Consider the following 27,539-nt stretch of genomic DNA (forward strand, 5'->3'; position numbering starts at 1 on the left):
CAAGAAACCAGTCTGAGATGATCTGAGCTCTGTGGCATGCCACATTATCCTGTCTTGAGAAGCCATCAGAAGATTGGTGCACTGTGGTCATTAAGGGATAGACATGACTAGAAACAGTACTCGGGTAGGCTGTGGTGTTAAACAAATTGTTCCTAGAGCCTAGAGTGTGCAAAGGAAATATCCTATACTACTAGACCACCACAAGCCTTAACTGCTGATACGAGGCAAGATGGACCCATGCTTTCATGTTGTTTAAAAAGCATACAACGTTTAGCCAGTCATCTATTGTAAGATTTTGGTTAACCTGCGCAAATTGTAGCCTCAGTTTCCTGTTTTTAGCTGACAGGAGTGGCACCCAGTGTGGTCTTCTGTGACTGTAGCCCAACTGCTTTGATGTGTTTGATGTGTTTTGCGTTGGGTATAGGTTGGTTGTAGGGACACAATTTCGGCTTCCCACATTTAAACACAGACAATCTAGGCACTCCCCCACCTGACTAAATCAGTGCTGAACCACATCCAATCACAAATGTTCACTGCACTACGAAGCCTGAAGCTTCCTGGACTAGTCTAGACTGATAACACAATGTAAAAAGACAGATATATTAAAAAAAATCAAATGACTGACACAGTAGAAGGTGAAGAGCTTATCACTCAAAGCGGATTTAGGGTTAGTGACATTGACCAAGAAGAGATTATATGCAAAGAGTGTTGTAGAGTTGTCTCTGTGCCACAAAGCAACACAACTAACATAACCAGTGGCCTGAAAACATACCACCAAATAATTAGTATAATTAATGCATGAAGGACAAGAGAAGCAATGCAATGGTCGCTAACATGAATTGCTCAACATCAACTCAAACGTTCATAAAAGCGAGGCTGTATGGCACACCACTTTGCTAACAAAGATGTACTGAAATCACTAATGCAAAGCGTTCACAAAACATTTTTACTATTGAAGGCTTCAGGAATGCATTTGTTTTGTTTTTTCAAGATGGAAAAACCTGCGCTATATGCAAAATGTTGCAGGAGAAAAAGAGAGATCTCACAACAGTATATTACTATGCTACATCACTCATGCAGGTCCAACAAATGTAGTTTTCTTCCAAGCGCTGCACTGAATTTACGCAAATGAGGATAAATTTTCTTTTGATGCAAAGACTTGTAAATGAACAGGAATGTAGCACAACTTGGATGCGAAAGCAGTGTTATGTTTAAGTGACAGAGCAAAAAATAAATTTGTCAGTTAATTTTGACCATAATTGCGCAGCCCTACTTGACTGTAATGAATCAGTATTTGAGTTACTGTTGCCTTCCTATCAACTTGAAGCAGTCTGACCATTCTCCTCTGACCTCTGGCATCAGCAGAACAGTCTCTGTAATCGCTCTGGGTGGTTGTGCAGAAAAAGTCACCTATATTGCCATTTCTCTCCATTCTGATGCTCAGTTTAAAATAATAATAATAACAAAAATAATACATTTTATTTATAGGCGCCTGTTAAAGACCCTCAAGGTCACCTTACATTAGTACAACAAAATAAAAACATAAGATAAAGTATGTAAGTATAAAAGCTAAGTAAGGTAAAAATACACTGAGACGGAGTCATGATGAAGGATATGCAATTCTGAATAGATGGATTTTAAGACACAATTTAAAAGTAGAGAGAGAGTTTGTAGTCCAGAGATCCGGTGGAAGTGCAAAGACTTCCAAAGACTCAGGGCAGAAGGACGAAAGGTTGAACATCGGCAGGTTGCCAACAGGTCGCTGCCACATGACTGGCTGATGAGATGTTTGCATTACCGAGCAGTTGAACAGGTGTACCTAATAGTTTTGAATATATGTGATCATTTTTAGGCTGTAATTATGCAACTTTTAGACTATAAAATAACTAAAAGCTGAAATGGTTAATTAGGTGTTAACATTAATTAATTCAAAGTTTAAGTAAAAGTACTGACTCCTGCTTCAATAATGTGAACATTTGGTGCGTGCTCTGTTTGAAAGATTAGTAAAAATCAATTTCTTTCTTTAACTGTCCTTTTAGTTTACTTATATTGTAAATCTTGGTTTATATTTGGTACTTTTAATTCTTTATATGTAGCTTTTATAACATGTTGAATCATCTATTAAGCGCTTTGAACTGTGTCAACCTTCATGAAAGGTCCTGTACAAAGAAGGATTGATTTATTCATTGACTGGTATTGTTGGTTAGACAAGTCACCTCACCTACAACCCTATAGACATTTAATGGAAATTTTTCCCAGTCCATTTGTCCTAATACTTGCATGGAAATAAACACATTTCCTTTATTATACATTTCAGAATTTTGCAGTTTGTGACTGACACACCAGCAGTTCAGCAATTATCTGGTCTCTTTGTTCCTTTGCAAGTTTCCCTGCTGTGATTGTCACACCTCCTTTAAAGCTGACACATACAGCTAATTAGTATTCAGATGTATATGACTCATTTGTGTAGCTGCCATTGTAAGTTGTAAGTAGTTGCTTCTTATAATAAACTGTGGGTGCATTTGGATGTGTCAAATGTAATGTGGTTCATCTAAAATGAAACTGAATTATCAAGCAGAAATAATGGATATTTTTAAAAACGCTCCAAACTGCAACCTTAAAAAAGAAAAAGTCTAATTTGATGATAGCAAGGCATCAGGCAAATGAGGTACCTCTATGTCTCATCACAAAGGCTGGCTAGATACAGTTCAGCTAAGCATCCTCAAACTAAGTGTACCGAAGAGCAAAGATGTGGATGAGCACGTGTAGCTGATGCTCCCTGTGTCAGTAAACACTCTATCTCATCTGCAGTCAGCAGAGACACTTGTCTGCCTGCACTGTCTGGCTGAGCTGTCTCACAGAAACACAGACACACACCCACATAGACACACACACGCACGTACGCACACACACACACATGCACGCACACACTTCTTGAACTGAAGGTGAGGATCCATTGAGCCAGTGTCTCTCATTTCCACACACCACTACACAGACACAATCCTAGTGCATCTCCAACCTCAGCACTACACTCTATAAGGCAATGCATCCCAGTGCATGCTCCCTTGCAAACTAAAACATGTTTGACTTAGCATTTCCCCTTTTCTGACACAGGAAGTACCACTAAAAGAAACCCTCTTGCAGGGAGAAGTTGAAAGGTGGGGGTGGTGACAGGTTTTTGGGGGGATTTTTTTGTCTCCCTTCTGGGTGATGCAGTGTGCTGGCTAGGTCTGCAGAGAGAAAGGAGAGGATAGAGTAGGCAGGATGGCAGTAGAGAAGAGTCAGCCCTGCCTGACTCATCTGCTTGTTGCTGCATTGACAAGAAAAACTCTAGTCAGGTGATGTAAGAGCCGAGAGAGAGAGAGAGAGAGAGAGAGAGAGAGAGAGAGAGAGAGAGAGAGCGAGAGAGAGAGAGAGAGAGAGAGAGAGAGAGAGAGAGAGAGAGAGAGAGAGAACTGACAAAAGTAAGAGGAGGGTGGCAGGAGGAGGAGAAGAGGAACAAACAAACCTAGCAATGAGCAGACAGTCGTGGTGTTTTAAAATGTGCACCGGCACGCCACACTGCGGCTCTGGTGTCCAAGCTGAGGATGAGCTGCCGATCCCCACCTCCAGCTTCACTCCCCCCCACCACCCTCCAGACCTCTCGCAGCTCTGCTGTCTACAGATTCCTGTAACTCCAGTGAGAAGCATGGATAAAAAGATACAGCCTGTTCTGTGCTTCTTTAGGTGGTCTGAAAACTCATGCAGGCATCGGAGGGCAGTAGCAACTGTAAACCGGGACATACACTGCCTGGATGAAGGAGTTTGAGCTGCTGAGCTCTGATAAGGTCAACTGCAGCAGCGTGTCAGGCTGTGCAGGAGGACAATGTTCCCCAAACAAGGTTGAGATGAGAGGGGTGGAAGACTAACAGTTTTACTTTTCTGCATTGCTTTTTCCTCCACAGAGGAATCCGAGTCTGTCTTTTATGAACAGAATGACTCAAGCACACAGTGGCATAGCACAGTTTCCCCACAGGCTATGAGAGGCCAACAACTTCACCATCACAAAGCTTATCTTACTTCAGTCAATACACTGATCAGGACAGTGTCAAACTGAAAATCTACCTTCTGTTATACAAAAACTCAAAGGGAAATTCGATCTTATCATGTACAGTTTAAAAGCATGCGCTGCATGTAATCCAATAAAAATTTCTGTTGTCTCTAAGGCGAGCTTGGAGCTGAAGGAGAAATGAAAAGCTTAAAGTGGGAACCTGTCATAATAAAATCCATATCAATGTGTTTTATAAAGTGTCTTCGCCAAGGTATTTATTCTTTTTTAAAAAGAAAAGAAATTAAAATGTATTTCATTCCTTCACATTTTCTGCAGTTCTAGCACAAACACAACATGAGCCCAGATTAAAAACAAAACACGAGGGAACATAGGCTGGTGTGCAACTGCCACCCATAACTGAGATCACTGGGTTCATCATTCTTTGGTGAAATTGTGGCTGGATGAGCTCAGGATTACCTAAACCTCTTGCCATTAGTCAAGTCCATTAGGGTGAACCATGTCTGCATATTTGCATTTCATCCCAACTCTTTTACCTGCTGCTGAATATGACATGTTCAGAAGTAGCTGTGGAGCGCTGTGTGCAAGGCCAAGGGGTTACAAATGGTATCTGAAATCTGGAATCCTGCAAGACACACGCGCATCAAGTGGTGCCATTTATGTTTTCAAGCTGCAGTTCCACAGCACATGAAATGCTTTTACCCAACAAACAAGCACATCAGCAAAACAAATTAAGCCCACATGTGAGAGCAATTGGTGAGAACGATTCAGGGAAATACAAGCGTAAACAAGTAAACAAGCATTCAGTAACAGGTCTGCTTTAGGGAAGGCCTGACTTTTAACCAGCGGGTTTACGGTGGAAGTGTTATGCGTTATTCACTAATATCGTTATGTACTGATTGAGTTTATTAAGAAGACTATGATGCTGAAGATAAGCTGACTGGCAAACAAGGCTCATCTGTTTTGCCTGCCTCACAGGAACTCGGGCAATTTAGTCGACATAAAAAGGCAAGCATGGGGAAAACATAATAATTTTTGAGAGCTTATGTTTCAGCCATGTGGCTTCTGAAAAATTACATCAGCAAAAAATTAAACAATAAAACATAAAAAAAATTAAAAATAAGATTACATTTGGTAGAATCACTCATGGTTCTCAGAGAGCATGGGGCCATCTGATTTTTGTGATCCACGGACTTTGAGTCTAGCAATTGCAGCGGATCAAACTTTTCCCTTATTCTAAGCTGCTGGTTACTGATGACACACCCTCGAGGTTGACGTTTATTTTTGAGAGACAGAGTAAGGAATATTGCATTTATTCCAATCAAATACGGTTCAGGTGCTCAGATCCTTCTAAGGCTAAACGGTTAATAAAAAGCTTTAACAGAGGTGTGAGCACATGTGAGATACCATGACATAAGAAATGAATCAAAAACTGAAGCAGATACTGAACGCTGACTGAAACACAACAGTGATCTTCACCAGACTCTTGTTTGTCTTGAGTATTATATCATCACTGGATGGTTTGTGTCATGTTGTCCACCAGCTATGAGCAATAAACGCAAACAAAATTTCAAATTCATGTCATTCCGGCTCTTTTCTTGTCATGTGCCTCTCAGACAACAAGTGACCTAACAACACACTATGAACTTGTGAAACTCTGTTTACACTGAAAACCATTAAGATTCATAGAAACACTTAGATACCATATGTAGGTAACTCAAAACCTCAAAATTGCTGGATGCTAAAAATTAAGACAATCTCTTTTTAGAAAATCTCAAAGGTAAATAATCTAATTGCACACATAATACATTTGTTATTTTGCTCGTGCAAAGGTAACTCAGTGATTTGACTCAGGAAAGTAATTTTTCATCCAGAGCTAAACAAGAAAGGAGTCTGACAGATGGACGTGATGGTCTAGTTTCAAGCATCTTCAACTTGGAGATTTTATAAAGCTACACAGGGTTAAAAATAATTATCCACCCCTGTTCAAGGTTTTATAAGAGCAACTGGAGCAACTGAAACAGGAAGATTATTTTAACTTTGAATACGTATAATTCAGTGTTTTATATTCTCCTAGTAGGATATCTTCTTGCAGTACAAGTGAAACTGTCTCTCTCGTCTACTGCTTGGAACTAAAAGAGTTCAGCAGGCATCGTGCTCCAGTTCTGGAGGCATCTCTACACAGTGTACACAGACCTCCAGCGCCCAGTCACGGCCAGACTAGACGAAACAACATGTTCTAATCCCTCATCGCCATGGAAACCAAAGCATAATGCTCCCCTAACAGACACCTGGCTGATGGATTGAGGGAAGCAAGGGCAAGAGGAACTGAGAAGAACCTCCTCAGCACAAGTTCACGCAGCAAAATAAACACTTTTTTTGTATTAGATAAGTTAAACTTCACAAATCAAAACTATTTTGGTTAGACCTCTGCAATCTCCAACTTTCTGACTCAACTCAGCATGCTGTCTCAGCCAGAGTCCAGCCAAAGGTCAACCTTTAGAATGTACGCATGAGCTCACGCAGCTCTCTGCCTGCCTGACCCTCTCCACCTAGAAAACCTAAAGGCATGGTCCATCATGATTCCCATCAGACAGACAAACAAGGAAAGGCCTGCAGGATGAGCTCACACAGGGCAAGCCAGCATGACACTGCATGCCTGGGAGTGTGTGTGAGTCTGAGTCCTTGCATCTACGTGTGTGTTTGTGTGTGATGCGCTTAGCATCGAGAGGGTGGTAATCTGTAAATCTGCTTTGCCTTAGGCAGGTGGTGTGAAACTTGGCAAGTAAGACAGAATGAGAGACAGACAGACAGCGTGTGAATGACAGATGAGTGTGATAGAGAGGGGAAAAAGAAACCATGTGAGAGTGGTTTAGATTACATAATTAGCTGTTTTTTTATTCCTCTGTCACTTGTTTACATACTTATGCATACGTCTATTTCAATTAAAAAAATATTTTAAATACAGGCTAGTAAAAGTTTAATCACAGGCTGCTGACATTTGTAACTGCAGGGATTTTAAAAAAAATATCTTATTGCTAACAAATCCCTGAAACCAGCAACCAGCTGATCCTATTATGAAGTATTCTCTGTGTAGCCAAAGGCGTTTACATCCCTCTCTTTCAACAGCCTCCCATTGTTGGCGAAAAAAAACTATTAAAAAACACATGAGCGTTTCCTTGCATTGTAAATACTGGCTGGCATCAAATGTGTGCCATTAAAATCTACAGTGCTCAGCTGTTTTGGAGAATTGCTTCACTTCATTAAAGAAAAGAAAAGCACAGATCATTAGGTTTTCTATTTATTTATTTATTTTTATAAGTAGTCCTGACTTATATCCACCTTACCTTTAAAGAAAAAGAAAGCTAAATAAATCTCTAAACTTTTTACCCCCAACAATACAACCCAGACTTCCTGAGGGCAAGTGAGAGCACAAACATTTAAAGTGGCCTTTTACTGACAGCCAAAACAAGTGACATGCAGCAGTCAGAGCCAACACATCTCTGTGCAGTTACAGCAGATCTTGCCCTCTCTGATCAAGGCAAACACCTGAGCAGGGCCTGGGTGGGAGCAGGCGTGAGCGAGACAAAAAAAATAAAATTATAATACTCAGGCGGGCAGACAGACTGCCACAGACTAAGATAAAGCGTAGAGGGAGCAAAGGAGGAAGACAGAGGCAGCAAGCGGACAGGAGAGTGAGAGTAAGCAGGGAGGGAGGGAGAACGTGATGGTCCACGTGACGCTGGCTCAGCCACTGCAGGCTGTTACGTAAGCGCACCCCCTGCCCTGTCTCCTCATGGACTGAGCAGACTCTGCTTCTCTCCAATCCCTATCCCTGCAGCCGCTGCCCACTTTTTTTCTCTTTCACTCACATGGCTCCTCACATGGCTGCTTCCCTCGCTCCCTCAATGACTCTCCCTCCATCTCTTTCGCTCACTCTCCTCCACCCACACATTGCACCCCAGGGGAGCCACCAACCTCTGCTGCCTTTGCTGTCACTCTGTCTCTCTCCTTCTGTTTTTGTCTGTCTGCTTGCCTCCCTCTCTCTCTCTCTCTCATTATTTCCATCAATCGTTTTTCTCTCTCTCTCTCGTGCAGTAAGGCTGCAGCTCCACACTCAGGGCTACGCGGATATGACAAAGAGAGGCCGCAAATACATGCTCGAGCACACTCATGCACACCTACACAAACTGACATTTCACATATCGTTACCGCACTGTCTGGCTTCTCGAAGCCGCTTTTAAAAAAAGTGACTGTTTTTCCACTTTGAATTCCTCTTATCTTGTTCCACACAACTGTTGAATCATTTGCCTTTCAAATAAAAAAAAAAAAGCACACAAAAAAAACCAAAACAAAAAAACCACAGCTTGGCTGACTGACACACGATACAAACACAAATAGGGAAAAGCAAAACTCTGACTCCTCAAGCAGCTGGAAGTCAAACAAGTTGCTGTGTACTATATTGAGCAATGTAGTCCTGACAGTATTAGTAATACCATTATACTGAAATAGAAGGTAAAAGAACATACATTTGTTATGCTTTCATAAGCTGTGCCTTAAGTGGACTAATGATAATCGCATGAATGCATGAAACATGCAAACGTGCTTTCCTACCACTTTTTTTTAAAACAAGACAAACGGAGCTGCAAACTAAGCAAAGCAGTGGACGATTATTAGAGTCGCCATGTCATGTTTTTGTGCAAACTGATAAAAGGTCTTTACGGGAACGGCGCATCCTGTGTGAACTTCACACTGGCACCCTCTCTCGCCACACAGCTGGACCAAGAAGTGATTACAGGCTTGATGTTTTTGTACTTTGGCCCTCACCTTCCACCCCTGTCAGTGTGAACAAACATGCGCGCTCTCGCACACGTAGCCACCTCTTTGAGTCTCCTCTACACAAATTTGCGTGTCATCCTACCAACTCTAGTCATTCACTTCCCGGGCCTCTGGCTGAGAGGGAGGTGCAGCAGGACAGGGGCTCCTGTACCCCCAACTCGCTGCAGTATTGATTTGTTTGTTCAGTGCGTGCCCCCACCACCACCTCCTCCTCCTCCTTCCTTTACTTCCTCCTTCCTTTTCTCCCTCTCAGTGTGAGTGTGTCCTCAAGTGCCTCCCTGCCTTATGTAACACAGAAAGGCCCACAGCATACTGATGAAGGGGAGTCTGGGCTCTGGGCTGACAGACCTGAGACAAAACAAGGACTACACTGCACTGCTGATAGGAGCACAGCATTACCGGCACATGAAGTCGGGGATGAATCCAAAGCAAACTTTTGGATGTTCTCACTCAGGTAATGTAATTTGTATGCAAAGGTGAATGTGACACCCTAAAACCATTCACTTTAGGTGACTTTAACAAGTTCACAAAGTGTCATGTACTCACTGATTGCTCAAAGCTTTCCTTCTTTTCCAGCATCTCTCTGAGCGTCTCCAGGATCTTTAGACACAGTTTATCCTCTTTGTCCATCAGCTTCTTGGTATGTTTGATTAGTCTGGAAGAGCGATAAGATTTGCTGCGTCATTTTGGTTTCTGGTTAATGCACTCGCTTGCTCACAAAACAAGGCCACGTTTTAATGATCACCGCAGGTGAAATCTCCCTCTCTGTTCCCCGAGGGCGTCATAAAGAAGAAATAGTGACAGCACCCTCAGAGGTTTGATGATGTGTCTGAGTATTTTTTACAAAATGTATTTGTCAATGCATGCAGGCCACTGCCACAAATACTGACTTTTTTGCTACCGTACTCTCATTTGTTTCATTTAAAGCTGAATGTGGCTCTATGCAATGTCGTTCATTCATAATTTAGAGTGTATTTTGCAAGTTTATTCTTTTTTTTACTTTTCCAGAGTCTACACACCTGATAAAAAGATGAAAAAAACATTGTCAAAAACTGCACATAACTCAAAATACTAACTTAGTCATGCTGCTAGTTTTCCCAATGGTCAGACAAACACTTTAAAATGTGGCCTGCGGGCTGTCTTTGTTCTAAAGACAGTTTATAGAGTTGCTTACTTGGACATAAAAGCTCCACCCTCACAGCGTAAACGAGCAGGCTCTGGAAACAGCAGTTCTGGGCTGTGCAGAACATCCACCAGCACAGAAAACTCTGCCTGAACCTTTGGACTGAACTGCTCCTCCAGATGGGACACAACCCCCTGTACAACACAACAGACGCATTAAAAGTGCTGCAGCAGAGACTGTAGTGCTGATGAGCATGCATGTTCATACATTACGTAATTGTAAGTGATTGCAATGTCAATTTTTCAGGCCACTACTGTGACTATTTAAACTTTCTGTATACCCGGAGGATAAATTTTAACAGCTCAGCACAGTCATCAGATCAAAATTTTCATTTGCCTAATATTCCTTCTTGAGCATGTTGCACATTATCATAGACTCAAAGCACTGCAGTGTCTGCAGGCAGTCTCAGAGCTGCTAGCATAGATGTAGACTCCCAGTGTTAGAATAAAAGTTCACCTGCAGCTTCTCTATGATGTTCTTATAGTCAGGCCCACCAAGTGGCTCCTTGCGAGGTCGTGTACGTGCAGAGATCCTCCAGTCTTTAGCTGCTCGCTGCACCATGTTACTATGGACCTTGAGAGACAAAGTGTTGACCTGGCTGTCCAGATCAACCGGGATGGCTATGGACCGTGCCTTAGCTGAAGGAAGAACACATAGAACATGTAGGAGATGTCATCGTGAGCTTAATTTTACAGTCATGCAAAAAGGGAGGCTTTCACAGGACTCTATGCAGCCCTATGGAAAACTAAGCACACACTAAGTACTTCTTGCAAAGGAATTAAGAGGGTAAATAGGAGGTGTTGATCTTTAGTTTACTTGATTAACTGATCATCAGCTACTGTTACCAAAGCAGATGTTTCTGTATTTTGCTGGTATGGAGCATTCAGATGTGTTTTAACACAATGCCACAGTCAGTGAGTCAACCACGACCTCACCTGCACACCAAAGTATTCTAGAGTCAAATGTGACACCATGTGCTAAAACTGGTAAATCTATGAGAGAATGGCTGAAACCTGCAAGGTGTTGCAATGGCCCAGTCAAACTCGAGACCTCAACTGAAACGCTGTGGTAGGACCTTGAGACAGCTGCACATAAACAAATGCCGCAAACCTCAATGGAGTAAAGCAATACTGTAAAAAAGAGCGGGCCAAAATTCTTCCACAATGATTTCACAGATGTTAAAGTCACACAGAAACTAGTTACTTCAAGGTATTGCTGCTAAAAGCGGTTCTACAAGCTACTAAGTCACAGGGCGTACTTAGTTTTTTATAAGACTGCGTGGAGGTGTTGTGAAAGATCTCCTTTTCAAATATGTTACAACAGCAAATGCAACCAATGCCTAACTTTGGCTGATCCATCAGAGGACAATGGAACTGTGCTGCACACAATTATGTCATATAATAAGTCAAATAAAGGACAATTAAAAAGCAACATTTCGGCAATAAATATTGGTAAAAATTCAGATCAGCATATGCACCGTAAGATATGAATTAAAATGTTTTAAATATACAGTGAATGTGAAGTAATGAAACTATCTCCTATCGAGGCTGAAGAGCAGAGTTGCATCACTCACCCACATCAGCCAGTGTTTTGATACAACTCTCAATATTAGCCTTCTGAGCTGAGCTGGGCCACGTGCAGTTGTAAATCCGGAAGGCTGACTGGAGGAGCTTGATGAAGATAGACTGGTTTGTCTATATATTAAATAAAAGAAGAAGAAGAAAAAGCGGAAACCTTAACCACAGAGAAATACAGAGGAACAATCAGATGGCATGACTTGAAAACTGAATGTCTCTGAGGTCATTACTACATTACTGCTAAAAACAACTCAATCTCCATTAAATATGTTCACCACAAAGTTAACCAAATCCATGACATTTGCATGCTTGTCAGGGGTGAAGACATACCTGTAGGTTAGAGTGATTAACAGAGAAGGGTGAGCTGAAGAAACCTTTGACAATGGCCATCACCGTCTCCGTCACATACTTCTCCAGGGCCAGATCTGCATGGCTACGCTCCGTTGTAGTGTTGCACACCTAAATTACAAAAATCATGTAGAGGAATATGTCTAGTATCATTTCTATCATTTCCTAGGCAACAGTCTTGACACATACACAGGCTCATAAGGAAAGAAAAAGAGGTGAATGAACCTGACTTACACTGGCCATGTCCACCAGGAAGTTATCAAAGAGCTTCCAGATATGGGAGGAGGTGTAGATCTCCTTCATTTCAACCTCTGTGTCCACATAGCAGTGATTCACAAAGTTCACATAAGCAGTTTTGACCTGAGGGTGAGAAATTAGAAAAAGCAATGCCTGATTAGTTTTTGAAGGCACACAGCACTGAAATGTGACCAAAAAATGTTCCGGAGTGATAGTGATATTATTTATCTTTACCCTACAGCTCAATGTTTATTCTTATTGTATAGTAAAAATATCTGGTCACTACCTCTGGTATGCAATTCACATCAGTGACAACTTTAACAATGTCATCCAGCGGCAGCAGGGAATTGCATTTCAGCTCAGTGTAGACGTTCTTTCCCTCGGTACAAGCAGCCAGCAGCTCCACGAGTGTGTTGTGATACGCCAGAGCTCCATACTCATCGCCCCGCTCCCGCTCAGAGCCCATCATTTGCAACAACACTTGGAAAGACGAGCGGTCGTTGTAGAACACCAGCACATCCTCGCCAGCGTTCACCAGCTGGACACGCAAACAAAGAACCCAAGAAAGAGAAAGGTTTAAGGAAGAGTCTCGCACACCGGCATTCATTTAAAAGTAAGCATCAAAGCATAAAAGAGCCTTTCAATTCATAATTGATTCTTTGTGTAGTGCACATGTATTCTCATCTTCTCAATTTCAGTGAAAACCAAACATGAAATGTTATGATTAGTTATAACAATCTGTCACATGTTAAATTCTTAAATAATCAGTTAGATGAGTGGCTGCAGTTATTAAGAAAAATACATGAAAACTGATCTGGAGAACTTCCACATGAGTGTTTCCTATTCATAAGATAATTTTTTCAATTTTTCACACAAAAAACAAACAATAAAAACAAACCTCTGTCATGACTTTGTCCTGACATTTCTTTACATATTTTGTATCAGCCTTCACAATGGTTTGCAAAAACTTGAGGTATTGAACATGTCTTCCGTGTGTTTCGATGCAGTGGACAAAATGATGGACCACCCGGTCACTGATCTCATTGCACAGCTGGTAGTTGTTCATAAAGATTTGCCGCATCGTCTCAGCTTCCAGCAGCTGGAGAAAAGCAGGAGTTGTGAAGATGATAACATTCACTTAAACGGCACACTGAATCATTCATCAAAAGAAAGCATACGGCTGTCGCACTACTAGAAAGAGGACACCCAAAGGCATGTCAGCATGAGAAAAAGCGGAGCATAGTCATATCTACACACCCCTGGAGTGAGGAAGAGGTTCAGCTGTTTATGTAGGAGAACTTGATTCTGATGGTTTCCTTTGCAAAAGTTTTGGAGAAACGTATGTGCCAGGGTCATGATGTCATTCATCTTGTCATCACTCTGTGAGAACACGGCGTCGGGGAAATAAAAGATGATTAGAGAATCAGGAAGACATCCAGTAACTACGCTGCACACAGATTGAAGCAGAAAGTCATTAAATTGGCTGTTGTGTACACAGCTCACCTTCTCATAAGGGATCTGCAGCAGGTCCAGCACCACTGTATGAGCTCCCATGTTCTTCAGCAGCCTCTGCTGCTGCACGCGACTCTTCTTGTTGCCATAACACAGCTTACTGAGCCGCAGCAGGATCTATAGATGAGATGCACAAATTTTTTTTGTAGACGCACAAGAGCACAACAGACATTTAACAGGAACACACTTGAAATAAGGATGTGCAGCGCACCTCTTTGATGATGTTATAGTTGTTTGCCTTGTTACTGTCAATCTGAGGTTTATTTTCCCCATCCTGCACCGGGCTCAGAACAGCCTCCTGAGAGAGACATGAGACATGTGAACAAAACAGTTGTGCTCAATGTCCACTTGAAAACAGGTCTGTTACAGGTCTGAAACATCCTTATCCCATCTCAGTGAGTTATTAAAGTGTGTGCAAAGACTTCCAGCATTTAAACGGAGACACTCTAAGAATAACAATAAAAATAAAAATTTGTGACACACAAGCGCCTAAATGCAGTTCCCTGTGAAGTCAGACGTTTTTTACTAATTGAGCTAACAAAACAGTTGGACTTTTTCATTAGCTGTGAAGAAAGAACAACAATCATCAAAGCCATTTACAGTGCAGCAGAATTACTGATGGCCCATTTAACACAAACAGTAATTTCTGAGAGAGCTGAAAATGTCATATCCAATTCTGAAATGTAAAACGTTGCTTTTAGATGCTTTACTTTTAAATACGAGCACAGCACCTCAGCGTTTGGCTCTTTGGCCATCTTGGCTGCAAGTTCTTCACCGGTGTAGACTACACTCTTCTCCACCCACAGCTCTGACTTCTCAACAGTCAGACGCAGCTGGTCCAGATCCGCCTTGATCTGCTTGTAGTTCTCTACATCCTGCTCTGACACTAGCAGCTGGACCTGAGACACACACGCGCACAATGAAGAGTAGTCAGACAGGGATATTCCTAAAATATGTATAAACAAAAGAAATTTCTATCTTCCAATAACTCTTTGTGCACCACTTTGGAGTCAAACTGGCTCTGAGGCAGTTTTTCCATCTGAGGAATCTCTTAGTGATGCATTTTAGAGCTGTTAGAGAACACTCCTCCTCCAAACTGTTTACATCAACCAGTACTGAAAAAAATAATCACTTAATTCAGAAAGTGCTTCACCAAGTGTCAAGTGCAACTGCTTTGTTGTTACCTGTTTGAAGGCCTCCAGCACCTCAGATCTCTGACTGAAGTGTTTAAAGAGGAGCTGCAGAGAGCCAGACACCAGTGGGGGATAATCTTGCATGATGAGATAGATCAGAACCCTCAAAAATGTCCGGCCATCCTCACCGTCCAGCTCCACTGCGCTCAACTCAGAGCTGAAGTCAGAACTGTGTATATTTAAATTTTAAGTTTCTTTGTCTGAATGTTTGAAAGCGTATTAAAAAACACTGGCATACATTTTCTGTTCGTCTCTACTGTCAATCTAATAAAGGCGTAAATGCATGTTCACCTACCTTTCTACAAACATGCTCTCTGCTTTTTGTACAATCTCATCTATGTCAGGTTCACAAGCTGAAGACAAAATAAAATGAAAGAAAAAGTGACACGGCAGTTTGCACTAATTAATACATGATAACATAATAGAATAACTTTTCTGCATTTGCACGGTAAGAGAGGAAAGTCTCACGTGTCATTGGAGGCATATCGGCCAAAGACATCGAGCTGTCAGTTAAAGCCCTGTCCCCAAACGCTTTCTTGTAGATCGACAGTAAGTATGTGATCCTGTAATCCAACCTCACACTCAGGATGAACTGTCAGGAAAACACAAAGTTCACAAAAAAGTGTCAAGCACTGAAAAAAAAATGCAGCAGTGATGGTAATCAGAACATCCAGAAGTTGCACTGACTTGCAGGATCTCGATGATCTTTAGTTTTGTGTCCATCACCATCAAATCCTCATTTTCAGGCAGGAAGAGCACCTTCCCATAGCGCAGAGAAGGAGGAGAGTCAGGGAGGATGTGTGGCACACCTCGACTCATCACCATCTGAGTCATCATTTCACCAACGCCGTGGATCGTTCGCAGGACATTGTTGCCTAAACAAAATAAGATTTATACATGTCTCATTATGTGATTTTGTATGTCAAGCCTATGGAAGTTAAAGAGTTCATTAAAAGCTCGGAAAGTCAAGGGAAACAAAATGCTACACTGCTATGAAAAAGTGTTTGCCCTCCTCTTGATTTCTTTGTGTTTTTTGCATATTTATCACATTTCACATCATAAAACTTTTTAAAAAAAAAAGCTATCCAAACCTACCTGCCCCTATGTGAAAAAGTAATGAATAATAAACAAATTACTTTTCACATATGGCAACATGATTAATAAATCATGAATCATGAATTAACTGTGATAAACCACATTTTTGGGAAAGATGATTTAAAGATTGAGATGCTTTGGCATGACCTCAAACAGGCTGTTCATTCGAATTCTGTAAAGTAGAGTGGGTTAAAATTCCTCCACGAGGATGTGAAAGTTTCATTGGCAGGTATCGCAAACACTTGATTGCAGTTCTTGTTGCAAAGAGTGGCACAACCAGTTATTAGGTTTAGGTGGCAATTACTTTTTCACACAGGCCAGGTAGGTTTGGATATCTTTTTTCCCTCAGTTAATTAAAATCATCATTTAAAAAACTGTATTTTGTATTTACTCTGGTTATCTTTGTCTGATTTTACAAGTCACAGCACTGTAGATGACCCAGATGTTTTTCCAGCTGAAGAAAAGTTAATATATAGTTTGTGTTTTCATGTCATTAAACCTCAAAAACATTTTTATCTACCAGTTTGTTCACCAATCTTAAAAATTGTAATTTTTGTTTAAATCCTGTCTGCAGTGCATGAGCAGATCTGTCCTTTTTAGGTCTCTGCAGAAAATCCTCAGTAACCATCTACACGTCTCATTAGCTGTAAGTTCACACCTTTTTTTCATTGATCTCATTTTTATTTCCCTAAAAACCTCTAAAAATTAACTATAACAAAATTTATGATAAATTTTGTTCCTCTGCTTTCTCCTGCTACTTTAACAGCTGACTTGAAACCTCATGTTTTCATTCACAGCCTTATTCCTGCATACTCTTAACAATGGCAAGAATATTTTACATTTAGAAACTTGACTGATGCTGAGCTCTTGTCTGGCATTTCAGAGGACAAATCATGTAATTTATCAATATTATAGTTGATTTTTTAAATTTAGATTTAAAAAAAAAAAATAATTTCAAAGACACACATACAGTAATTTAAACACATAACTGCACTAACCGCCAGCCTCTGGGCCTTTGCTGAGCTTGTTCAAGGGGCTGGCAGGGTACTGGACGAAATCCAAGATGGACAGCAGAGTGCGTGTGAGGCGCAGCAACTCACTAAAGCTATAAAAACCAAAGTAAACCAGATTTCGAGCCAGGTTCACCACCTGAAAGAGAAATCAAATGTGATCCATCGTTAAAAATACCCAGTAAAACCAGTAAGTGAAAAAAAAAAAACCATGCCAAAGTTATGTCTGAAGCTTTGTTTATCCTACCTCCAATGTGAGTTCATTCTTAGCTTTTTCCTCAAAAGGATGAGCCTGGTTTAGCACATCCTTAAGATATTCTTCCACAAACTCCATAGTGGGAGCAAACTTCTTCTTCATTTCCTCCGTTGAGCTGTCAGTTGACTCATACTCAAACCTGTTGAAGCCATTAAAATCTACATGTAGTCACTCACAAATTATACTTGTAAACACACATAACCCAACATTTAGATGCTCACTCATTAACGTTGATCTTGGAGGGGATCTCGGTCCAGAGGCGGGCATAGCGCACGGGAACCACAGACTCCTGTGGGTCACGATCCACATGCATATGCAACATGAGGCGGCAAAAGGAGGCTCTGAGGTTGTAGGGCAGGCAGTCGTCATACATGCACCGCAGGAGCAGATCCACAGATAGCTGACTGGAGATCTGGTTGATGGCTAGGTACTGTCGGTCCAGACACATTTTAGCAAACAGATTTAACTGGTACCTGTGGAGTAGAAGAAGAAGAAATTGTCAGAAAAGGGAGAAAATGGTTTCTGTGCACGCATTTGTGGAACTGAATGTTAGAGAGACCTGTAGTATGTAATGATCTCGGCATCACATTTGTGGCTGGCCTTAGCATCCTGGGCCATGTGGCGGATGGATTTGCCATGGGGCTCCTTGTTACTGTCGATCCAATAGAGCCAAACCTCCTCCTCCTCCCCCTCTTCTTGCATCAGAGAGGACTCCAGGTTGCTGGTCTCTATGTTTGAGATTAGTCTTGGAAGGATAAAGGAGCGAGTGAGACATTAAGTAGTAGCTAGAAAAACTGCTCACTTTACACACTGATGTAGAGCTGCTGCTGCTGAAAATATACATTTCACAAGAGATAGATGCTCTGGAGGAAACGGCAGTCTCGCACGCTGTGCAAAGGCATCACATATTGAAAAATATTTTTTTTAAATGGTTTAAATTGGGACATTTTAAAATATAACAATCACCAGGTGTGACTCACTTGGTCTGGATGAGGATATCTGCATTGGAAGGATTCAGCATGAATTTACAGATAAGTTCTTGTGTGATGGGGATGGCCGTCTTGTTGGACACACAAAGATCAGACAAATAGTCCAGAAATCTGTGCAAAGCAGAGCAGACATGAAATGCCAGTGTTTGTTTAAATATATATTTACATTTAAGATTAAGCAGTACATATAAAAATAGTAGAAATAAAAGATATCGAGTTAAAGTAAGCAGCAGCTGGAAGATCGATTTGAACTAATTTAACACTTTTCCAGCATTTTTTCCCTCCATGTAATTGTTCCCTGGGGTTGTCTAATATTTGGGAGGTCTGCTTGACTGACCTGGGTTCTCTGTTGCGCCTCAGCAGGTTGACAAAGGTCTCAATCTCTCTGGCTGTAATGTGTTTTTCCAGCAGCTTGCGGTTGTTGTGCACCAGTGCAGTGATCGTGTCTTCAGCCAGAATCTCATACCCGATCTGAGACTGCATGATTGTGAATTTTTTGGCTATATATTCCTGCATGAGAAAATAAACATGCGTTTATCAACACTCGTAATGCAGAAGGTGGTGGCATAAAAGTGTGTGTGTATGTATGTGTGTGGGTGAGACTCACCAAAGGATTGGGGGTTTTATTAAGTTATCTACAGACTATTGTTTTATTAAAATAAAAAATAAAAAATACAAAAAATGGATTTGCAATAAATTTTAGGGAATTAAGGAAGAGATACAAGTTTGCCGTTTTGGTCACCATAGCACAATTGTTGACTGAATGTTGCCATGCATTTGCGATTTTTCTTTTTGAGACCTACTATCTCGATTAGGACCATTAACACATCAGTTGGGGTCCCCAATAGATTTTTTTCAGACCATCTGGCAGAATCTATACTGGTTCCAGTCAAAAGCCACTTCTATCCTTAGCTACCTCACATCTTATTGACACTGTTAATGACCCTGATGACAACTCAGTGAAAACTCAATATCGGCTTGTATGGAGGCCAGGGAACAACTTTCCTGGCCTGAAAAAAAATAACCAAATAACCAACAAAGTGCCAGAGACTTTGTTGCCAAATGATTTTATGATTTTATTATTTTCCCCGCACTGGTTAGCTGATCAAACCCAAAAACAGCAACTTACATACAGCATGACAATATACCTGGTTCTTGCGATAGTCCTGTTGGGAGTGGCGTAGGATCCTGTAGCACAGACTGAACATGTACTTGTAGTGAGCATAGCGCTGGTCTCCCAGTTCCTCCAACCTTAGCATTGGCCCGTCACGACTATCTGTAAATGGAGCCTTCAGGATGCCAAATATCTGGACGAGCAAAAACCACAATGCACTGATAAAGAACTGAACATAAAATGTTTTTACTGTAATTTAGTTGTATCATTTGTTGCAGTAGACTTTTGCACCGGGGCCTTTGTTAATACTTAGTACCAATCAGCACCTGTGTTTACATATTCCTGACCTGGGCAAGGATGTTTTGTTCCCGCATGAGTTTCTGCCGCTCCCGGTTGGGCGTGGATGTGACCACAGACAGAACGTCCTCTCCGTTGTTGGGCACCACACACACAAAGTAAACCAGGTCCTCCAAAAGCTTAGTCACAAACCTGAAATATGCATGAATGAAATATTACATCAGAACATAAAGTACGCAGATCATCCGGTGTTACGTGTGTCACGGTGCTTGCTTTTCTGTACCTCCTCTCATTTTGACTAATACTGGAGTTGGAAAACTTCTTCACAGTGGACTCCAAGACTTTGTTTGCATCATTAGCAAAGTCCAAGTCTCTGACCTCTGATAGGGGAACAGACACAATGGCGAACGCTTCTTTGTCCTCTTTAGTAGAACAGGTGCCAATCTATTGCGACAGCCAAAAGAAATATTTTAAGTAATCTATTCAGGTTTAGTGCGAGTGTGTGCAAGTGTGGTCATATTCAGACCTTGAGCATAACTGGACGCTCCTCATCTGCATCAATGGGGACGTTGGTGCTGGTCACCCAGGTGTTGGTGCACAGGTGTCTAAGTCTGACATAGGAGTTTCTGAGGAAGGACAATTTATTTACAGCATAATTGTCAGTTAATTATCTATCTGTGGTAACTGAATTAAAAATGATCCATCCAGTTAGGTCAATTAACCTACATCCATTCTTAAATTCTTATTTTTAGCAGCAGCAAGACTTTAGGATACTGAAAGGCACAAATTCCCATTATGAAGCTAAAATTTCTGTTTTCTAACAGCTATTCCAACTTTTACTCCAATGGTTTGTGATTGATTTTTTTTTACAAGTTACAGTCATTAACCTAGAATGTGTTCCACTTACTGTGAACTAGAATAACCTTTAATAAGGCTGTTTCACTCCATCCCCCGTGAGTCACTATGATTATTATTAACAACAAAATTAAAGTAATCTCAAGAAAAATGGTCAGAAGTTAGAATTAGAAATGGAATATTTTCTGACATGAGCCACTGTGAGCCTCCTGTGGACACCGTGAAAGCTGTAACCTATTTTCTTTAGCGTTGCCTCACGTGGGAATAACTGACCTGGGCACGAGACAGTCGGCACGCTGCAGAGTGGTGGCATCCAGCTCAAACAGAGATGAAATGTCATTCCCATGAGGAACAGAAACCAAGGTGAAAGCAATCCTCTCTGCTGCTTGATTCTTCTTCTTCGAGTACACAATATCTGTCTCATTCTGAAGCGTACACACGCACATACACACACAAAAACAAAGGAAGTAAACATTTGTGCGTGCAGTTTAAAAGCTTATATGGCACAGCCAAGTTACTCGTCAGTCAGAGTCAGTGGAGTGCATTCTGTTCCAACTATTATACTCAACACAGCACAGCAAGCACAGAGTCGGTGCTGGTTTAACTTGGAAAAAAAAAAAATCTCTCTGCAGAGCTTGGCTGCTCAAATGGGTCAATTAAAGAAAGTTGTACAGAGTGCAACTCATTAATACACAGGTTAACGGGGTTATTGTGCAAATTATCCTCCTGAACCATTGTATCAAAATGCTTATTTTTGTTGCTCAAACGTCTAAAAGTCAAAAGAAAATTAATTGAAAACTTTTTAGTGACTCAAATTGTTAAAGTTTTTTTGGTTTGCTTGTTTTTTGGGTTAATGCTAGTTCCAGCTACTCAAGTGAACTCATGATTGCTTTTAAATACAGCATGTAATATTGCAAACATACAGTGGAGTTGCACAGGAAAGAGAAACAGGTTTTTTGACATTTAACACAAAGTAATTAACAGGCTAACAGGGTCTGGATGGGACTGGTAACTCTCAAGTGTATTGAATGACTTCATGTATGTAAATCACGATGTTATTTTTTTTATCTTCCTTTCCTTCACTTTCCTATTTTTTCTACAATTCACTACCATTCAAAGTCATTATCTTTTACTACTACTTCTTTCAGCTGCTCCTTTTTTAGGGGTCGCCACAGTGGATCATTTGCCTCCATATCACAGCATCTCTAACATCCTCCTCCTTTACACCAACCCTCTGCATCTCCTCCTTCACTACATCCATGAACCTCCTCTTTTCCTCCTGCCTGGCAGCTTCATATTCATCTCAGCGTCACCTCTGTAACCAGACCTGTCCCTCCAAAATACTCATTTCTAATCCTCTTACTCCTGTTCATCACCAGAGAAAAGAATCTTAGCATTTTTAAGTCTACTACCTCCAGCTCAGCCTCCTGTCTTTTTGTTAGTGTCACAACTAACAAACCTTCCCTTTCACTCTTGCTGCTATCCTTCTGTCAAATCTCCCCATACACTTATTCCCACCTTTTCACCCTCCTCCGCACTCTCTTCTTCCCCCCTCTTGTTCACTGTAATTCCATGAATTTAAACTAATCCACCTTCACTACTTCCACTCCTCACATCTTTATCATTCCCTTATCTTCCCCCATCTCATTCACGCCCATGTGTCCTGTGTTTTCTTCCTCCTCTCTCCAGTGCATACCTCCACCTGCTTCCTACTCCGACTGCAGCTCACGTCCTCTGCAAACATAGTTCAGTGGGAACTTAAACTAAATGAAAACCTAAAGTCGAGTGCAAAAAGGTAGTCTGGTTTTGTGAAAACTAAAAAAACAAATCAATGACAGTAATTCAGATTATTTCAATAAAAAACTCATTTTTTCTGTAGCTGCACTCAAAAAACTTCAGATTACAAGATTAAACAGAATGTTTGATTCAAGTGTCTCATTGACTCTACAATTTTTCCACCCATGTAAAAACTTTTGATTGATTTGATAAACAGTTTAGCACTGAAGGCAGTAAAAACATTTTGTTCTCCTCATGTGCAATCTAGCAAATCTACCAACATCCCAAGGCAATAATTCAAATTGTACTCGTATACCCAATGGAAAAAAGATCCAGTACATCCGGCTGCACAGTAAATATTCAGCCATGCTGAAATAAAATTGTAAGTATGGAAAGTATTGGCTCTGCACTGACATACCTAGTGTCAAGTTGTTGTGTTTTTCCATGCATACACCTAAATAAGACCTAATGTTGATTAATTGAGTACAAATTACACCGAAAACATAAAGAGCCAGGACTTCTCAGTGTGTTGTGTCAGACACTGCAGTACGTAGGCTCCTAAAGAGCGCAGATACTGCAGATAATGGCGAGGGTTAATTTCTCCCACTGTTCTCTGCATGTCAATGGGAAGCTCCCCGGAGCTGCCTCCATGCCTCAGCTTCTCCATCCTCCCACTCTCCTCCTCCACCTCCCCCTCCGCTCTGCTAGTGACTCACCCCACCAGCTTAGCACAGCCGAGTGGAGCAGAGCAGACAGCACGTCTGCCTCCCCTCCATCCCCTCTCACAGGGCACCCCCACACACCCAGACGTTATGTAAGGAGCCCCCTGTGTGTCTGAAATTCAGCATGTGCATGAGAAAGTGTGCGAGACTGAGAGAGTTGGTGTGCATGCTCCTTGCATTGCCAGAATACAAATGTGCAAGCTCGCTAAGAGCTGAAAGAAATGTCTAGATATAGATTTGGAGTTTGGCAGAGTTTGTGTGTGTGCGAGAGAGAAAGAGAGAAAGGAACTGGTGGCATTGCATAACCAAATAATGGGGAGACAGAGAAGTTTGAAGTTACTACGTATTTACCTTAAAAACACTTTTTAGTTCATAGTTTCTCTCGTGTTAATTAACTCATCTTATTTCAGTTGAATTTAGAAAAAAGAAAAAGAATTAAACATGCTCTAAAATTCATTAATACTGACAGTGCCTTAGTATTAAGAATATATAAGCAAAATTAAAGTGACCCACAGTCTGAGGTCAAGGGGGTGTGATATTACATGTAAATGAGCTTGTTTACCTGATTCACATCTCCTTTGGTCTCCACAGTTTTGGGTATGAATTCAGGGTTTACCTGCAGAGAGAAGATGACCCGTCAGTGGCCTCAGATCTAGAAAGCTCTGATGACAGAGTCATTATCATCATCAACACCTAATACAATCTATTCAACAGCAATGCATGGGTGATAGTGGGCATAACAATGGGAACACTGCCACCTACAGCACATCATCTAAAATCTTCTTCAGCTGTGCTCACTCAAAACTGAAAAGCAGGTACACTCAGTTTGAACAATAAACGCCATATGATTATAAATGTCAGCTGATTTTTAAAAGCAGGTAAAAAAAAAATTAAAAAAAAGAGAATCACTGAAACACACCTCAGCTGCCAGGTAATTTCCAGTCGCCAGGTGTTTAAAGCGGAAGAGACTGTTCCACTGTCCAGCTCCGCTCCGACAGGGGTCATAGTGCACAACCTGACATAAGGGCACAAAATAAGAAGCTTTATTTTTCTATCAGAGATTAGCATGTTTTCAACAGTATCACTCCAAAGAATGTATTTCAGTGTCCAGCAGTTGAGAGGAGCTTTAATTATCTTGCTCACAGCTTGTATGTGAACTAGAGCACTGCACATACATTCAGACATATATCTGCACATTTAAAAAAGAAAAAAAAAAGACAGCTGGTATAAAAGCATTGAGATTAATTCGCTGAATGTAACACTGTGCGGTTACATGACCTGGAAGATTAAGAACTAAAAGTCAAATGGACATAAATGCCTTGATTTTAAAGCTTTTGGTACGCCAACATCATTTTGCACCGCAGTATCAGAATGAGTCAGAGTCAGTGTCATCTCTTACACACTGGCAAGAACACAAGAATATTCTGTTTTCCGCAGACTGTTGCAACAACATGTCAGACACTGATACAGTAAGAGAAGTACATCCTGGCACAAACAGAGGGACAACAGGAACTTCAGCTTACTGCAAGCTGATAAAGAGGAACATGCAGCACAACAGACGGGTTTATACAGAACTAAAGACGAGCACATATCTTGCATAAAGGGGAAATAAAGTCATGATTAAATGATCTTTTTTCATAGCAATTTTAATATCTGCTTATCCAAATTGTGCTGAGCACAGTTTACAAGTCAGGTTTTTACTCTGTTAAAGCCGTGCCTGGCAGTTACTTAGAAGGAGATTCACTTTTCATCCAAAAACTGCCCCCTGACCACCAGTGTTGGTCAAGTTACTTGAAAAAAGTAATCAGTAACTAATTACTGATTACTTCCCCCAAAAAGTAATCCCGTTACTTTACTGATTACTTATTTTCAAAAGTAATTAATTACTTAGTTACTTAGTTACTTTTTAAAAACACAATTTACAACCTGAATAGGTGATAAAGCGATAGATCTTTCAGCCCAATTCTACTTTTTCTGCATAATCCATCATACAAAATGTAATCAAATGGAAATGTCTCTTCTTAAAACTTGTTTTATTAGTTTTAATCTTTTAACTTTATGCATCAAGCAAAAATTAAATTATATGCAACATTCTCTGACTGGAAGAAATTTGTTTAACATTTAAACCTATTTTCTGCACATTCCAGCACATAAAATAAAATATTTTTTTGTGTTTACACTCAGTCTTTCAAATAGATGCAAGTAAAACACAGCAGAAAATAAATAAAGTCAAAGGCTAGTTGCTCTATTTTCACCTGTAAAGCAGGAGTGGGGTAGGCACTGATGCAGGTGTGCCGCAGCGGTCAGTTGAAGACTCCGCGAGTTTCTCTGTGAATTTCCCATTACAGTCGTAGCGCACTCGGCGCTTGCTTGGAAGTTAAGGGGTTTTTTTTCGCTGTAAAAAGAAGTTTTCTTCCCACGCACAACGGACACTAATGTTTTTGTCACTTTTTATGGAATCAAACTCAAAATAAGGTCAGTACTTCCACGCTTTAAACGCTGCACGCTCATACTCTCTCCCGTACTTGATATATTATCCATTGTTGATCTGCAGACAGCTGTTGTCACGAACGTCGCACTCGCTTACGTCACTATCATGAGACATTCTCGCAAAAAACTCACGGTTTTAGTAACGCAGCGTTCCTACGGGAAAGTAACGGTAATCTAATTACCGTTTTTGCAATGGTAATCCCTTACATTACTCGTTACTTGAAAAAAGTAATCGGATTATAGTAACGGATTACAGTAACGCGTTACAAGTAACGCGTTACTGCCCATCTCTGCTGACCACCAAGTTACCCCGAGGCTGAATTCACCAAACATACTATGGTCACATCTTCAGTCTGTTCTATGCTTTACCTCAATCTCCCACAGAGCCTTGGAGCTGGTAGCAGAGGTGGCAGACTGCCGCAGTGTGGTCCTGAGAAAAACGTACTGATGTTCCTTGTACTCATCACAGGTTAGAAACTTCTCCTGCTCAGCATGAAACAACCTCACAACGTCTCCCTGACAGAGGACAGCAAACAAAAACATGAAAAAATGCATGTTACACACTTTAAGACACAAATAATGCATGTGGTTCCATTAAAAATCATGGATAACAAGAATATAAAGAAAGAGGGGAGGAGACGGGGGAGGAAAAAAAAAAAGCATACTCCTTTTAGGACATCGTCCCTGTAGTCACTAAACTTCATGAACAAGGTGACTTTCCAGCTGGTGTTGCAGTTAACAGCATTGACCTAGGGCATGCACACAAGTAGAAGACAATCGCATAATTAAGAGTCATGTGCAGTCTGCTGAAATCACTGTGATGATACAGTAATAATATGACATCCTCCTTTTAATACCCCGGTGCTGATGAAAAACAATCCAAGTGCACTAGTCTCACCTCTTTGCAGCCAGGGTTATCCAAAAGCTCAATGTTACTGGCGTGAAGCGGCTGTCCGGCGTTCACTGGCATCAGCACCACTTTGTCTCCAACTACCACCTTGAAACCAATAGAACAGTCAAATTACAAAAGGAGACCCTGTTTTGTCAATTTCTTGCAGTTTTCAAATAGCTTAAGAAGAAAGTAAGAGTGCATCCATGCAAAGGGTTTTTCAGACATCCCCATTTCTTTTTTTCTGGTCAAGGGTTACAGCAGCAAGACAGACTGGGCTTCACTTGAGAGAGTAGTTGAGCCGTTCACAGCAAACAGATTTATTCATACCATGGCCAGAGGATGTGAATGCAGCATTCAAAAGACACGAGGACTTAAAAGTGCACTTCCTTTTGCTTACTTAACACATGCTTTCTAGTTCATAAAATAGAAAGCTGTAACAGACTCTACACGGTCAACTGTTTCTCCTCTTAAGCATCCACACACAAGCACACTGTGGTATCAGAAACAGGTGGCCTGTGCTGTTCTGGAGTATTCAACAATATTTCAGCAGTGGCAAACAGTAGATAAAAAGCAAACCAGCTGACTAGATTTTTAACCTCAACCTGACAGTCTACATGCATTTGAAATGGTGTTGCATCCATGCTTTTCCACAATATTCTGTGTCAGACCTAACACACGTACACACATCATGCACAATCAGAAGCAATACCTTTAACCATAGGATGCTAAAGCCAAAGGAGAAGGACAAAATCAGAAATGTTACTTGAACAGGACAAACAATGAACTGACAGTCTAGACAGAGGGAATGTCAAGTTTTTGTACAGTACTTCATGTCTACAAAGAGCTGATGCCAAGGAGAGAGAAACCTACATTGTCTCCTTCGCTGCGGAGCTTCCAGAAGGGCTGAATATAGAACCAGGAGCCCTCATTTCCAGCAGGGTCCAAAGAAACCCGCATGGCATTCTTCTCAAGCAAAGCAGGGAGTCGCTTATTCACCGTCAGGTACTTATTACTCTTTATGTGCAGGAGCTGAGACAGAAAAATTAGGCAGTTTAGACACGGGCAGAGCAGTGGAGGAGGATGTATTCAGACCATTTACCTATCAT

General features: G+C 41.1%; 1 protein-coding gene across 4 annotated transcripts in view; it reads right to left on the reverse strand.

Annotated features, from left to right (window-relative positions):
- itpr2 (inositol 1,4,5-trisphosphate receptor, type 2) overlaps window positions 1-27,539 on the reverse strand; it is a 61,350-nt gene that overhangs the window by 26,725 nt on the left and 7,086 nt on the right. For 2 of the 4 annotated variants that reach the window (XM_031759284.2, XM_031759270.2), the window contains exons 5-37: window positions 27,304-27,462; window positions 26,440-26,538; window positions 26,207-26,290; window positions 25,911-26,057; window positions 23,971-24,066; window positions 23,614-23,667; window positions 20,827-20,978; window positions 20,225-20,324; window positions 19,982-20,142; window positions 19,749-19,890; window positions 19,436-19,594; window positions 18,625-18,797; window positions 18,279-18,398; window positions 17,858-18,043; window positions 17,520-17,771; window positions 17,290-17,437; window positions 17,031-17,181; window positions 15,625-15,812; window positions 15,406-15,529; window positions 15,233-15,290; window positions 14,929-15,106; window positions 14,476-14,643; window positions 13,956-14,042; window positions 13,736-13,861; window positions 13,490-13,612; window positions 13,131-13,331; window positions 12,519-12,770; window positions 12,230-12,355; window positions 11,978-12,106; window positions 11,644-11,764; window positions 10,527-10,708; window positions 10,062-10,204; window positions 9,434-9,542 (exon numbers count right to left, since the gene is read on the reverse strand). In XM_031759284.2, the coding sequence (XP_031615144.2) occupies window positions 9,434-9,542; window positions 10,062-10,204; window positions 10,527-10,708; window positions 11,644-11,764; window positions 11,978-12,106; window positions 12,230-12,355; window positions 12,519-12,770; window positions 13,131-13,331; window positions 13,490-13,612; window positions 13,736-13,861; window positions 13,956-14,042; window positions 14,476-14,643; window positions 14,929-15,106; window positions 15,233-15,290; window positions 15,406-15,529; window positions 15,625-15,812; window positions 17,031-17,181; window positions 17,290-17,437; window positions 17,520-17,771; window positions 17,858-18,043; window positions 18,279-18,398; window positions 18,625-18,797; window positions 19,436-19,594; window positions 19,749-19,890; window positions 19,982-20,142; window positions 20,225-20,324; window positions 20,827-20,978; window positions 23,614-23,667; window positions 23,971-24,066; window positions 25,911-26,057; window positions 26,207-26,290; window positions 26,440-26,538; window positions 27,304-27,462 (4,698 nt within the window). Of the gene's footprint in view, window positions 1-9,433; window positions 9,543-10,061; window positions 10,205-10,526; window positions 10,709-11,643; window positions 11,765-11,977; window positions 12,107-12,229; window positions 12,356-12,518; window positions 12,771-13,130; window positions 13,332-13,489; window positions 13,613-13,735; window positions 13,862-13,955; window positions 14,043-14,475; window positions 14,644-14,928; window positions 15,107-15,232; window positions 15,291-15,405; window positions 15,530-15,624; window positions 15,813-17,030; window positions 17,182-17,289; window positions 17,438-17,519; window positions 17,772-17,857; window positions 18,044-18,278; window positions 18,399-18,624; window positions 18,798-19,435; window positions 19,595-19,748; window positions 19,891-19,981; window positions 20,143-20,224; window positions 20,325-20,826; window positions 20,979-23,613; window positions 23,668-23,970; window positions 24,067-25,910; window positions 26,058-26,206; window positions 26,291-26,439; window positions 26,539-27,142; window positions 27,159-27,303; window positions 27,463-27,539 lie in introns of all 4 variants that reach the window. The other 2 variants (XM_039614646.1, XM_031759276.2) reach the window with 2 other exon arrangements.

This window comes from Oreochromis aureus, linkage group 7, assembly GCF_013358895.1.
Source record: "Oreochromis aureus strain Israel breed Guangdong linkage group 7, ZZ_aureus, whole genome shotgun sequence".
Taxonomy (NCBI): domain Eukaryota; kingdom Metazoa; phylum Chordata; class Actinopteri; order Cichliformes; family Cichlidae; genus Oreochromis; species Oreochromis aureus.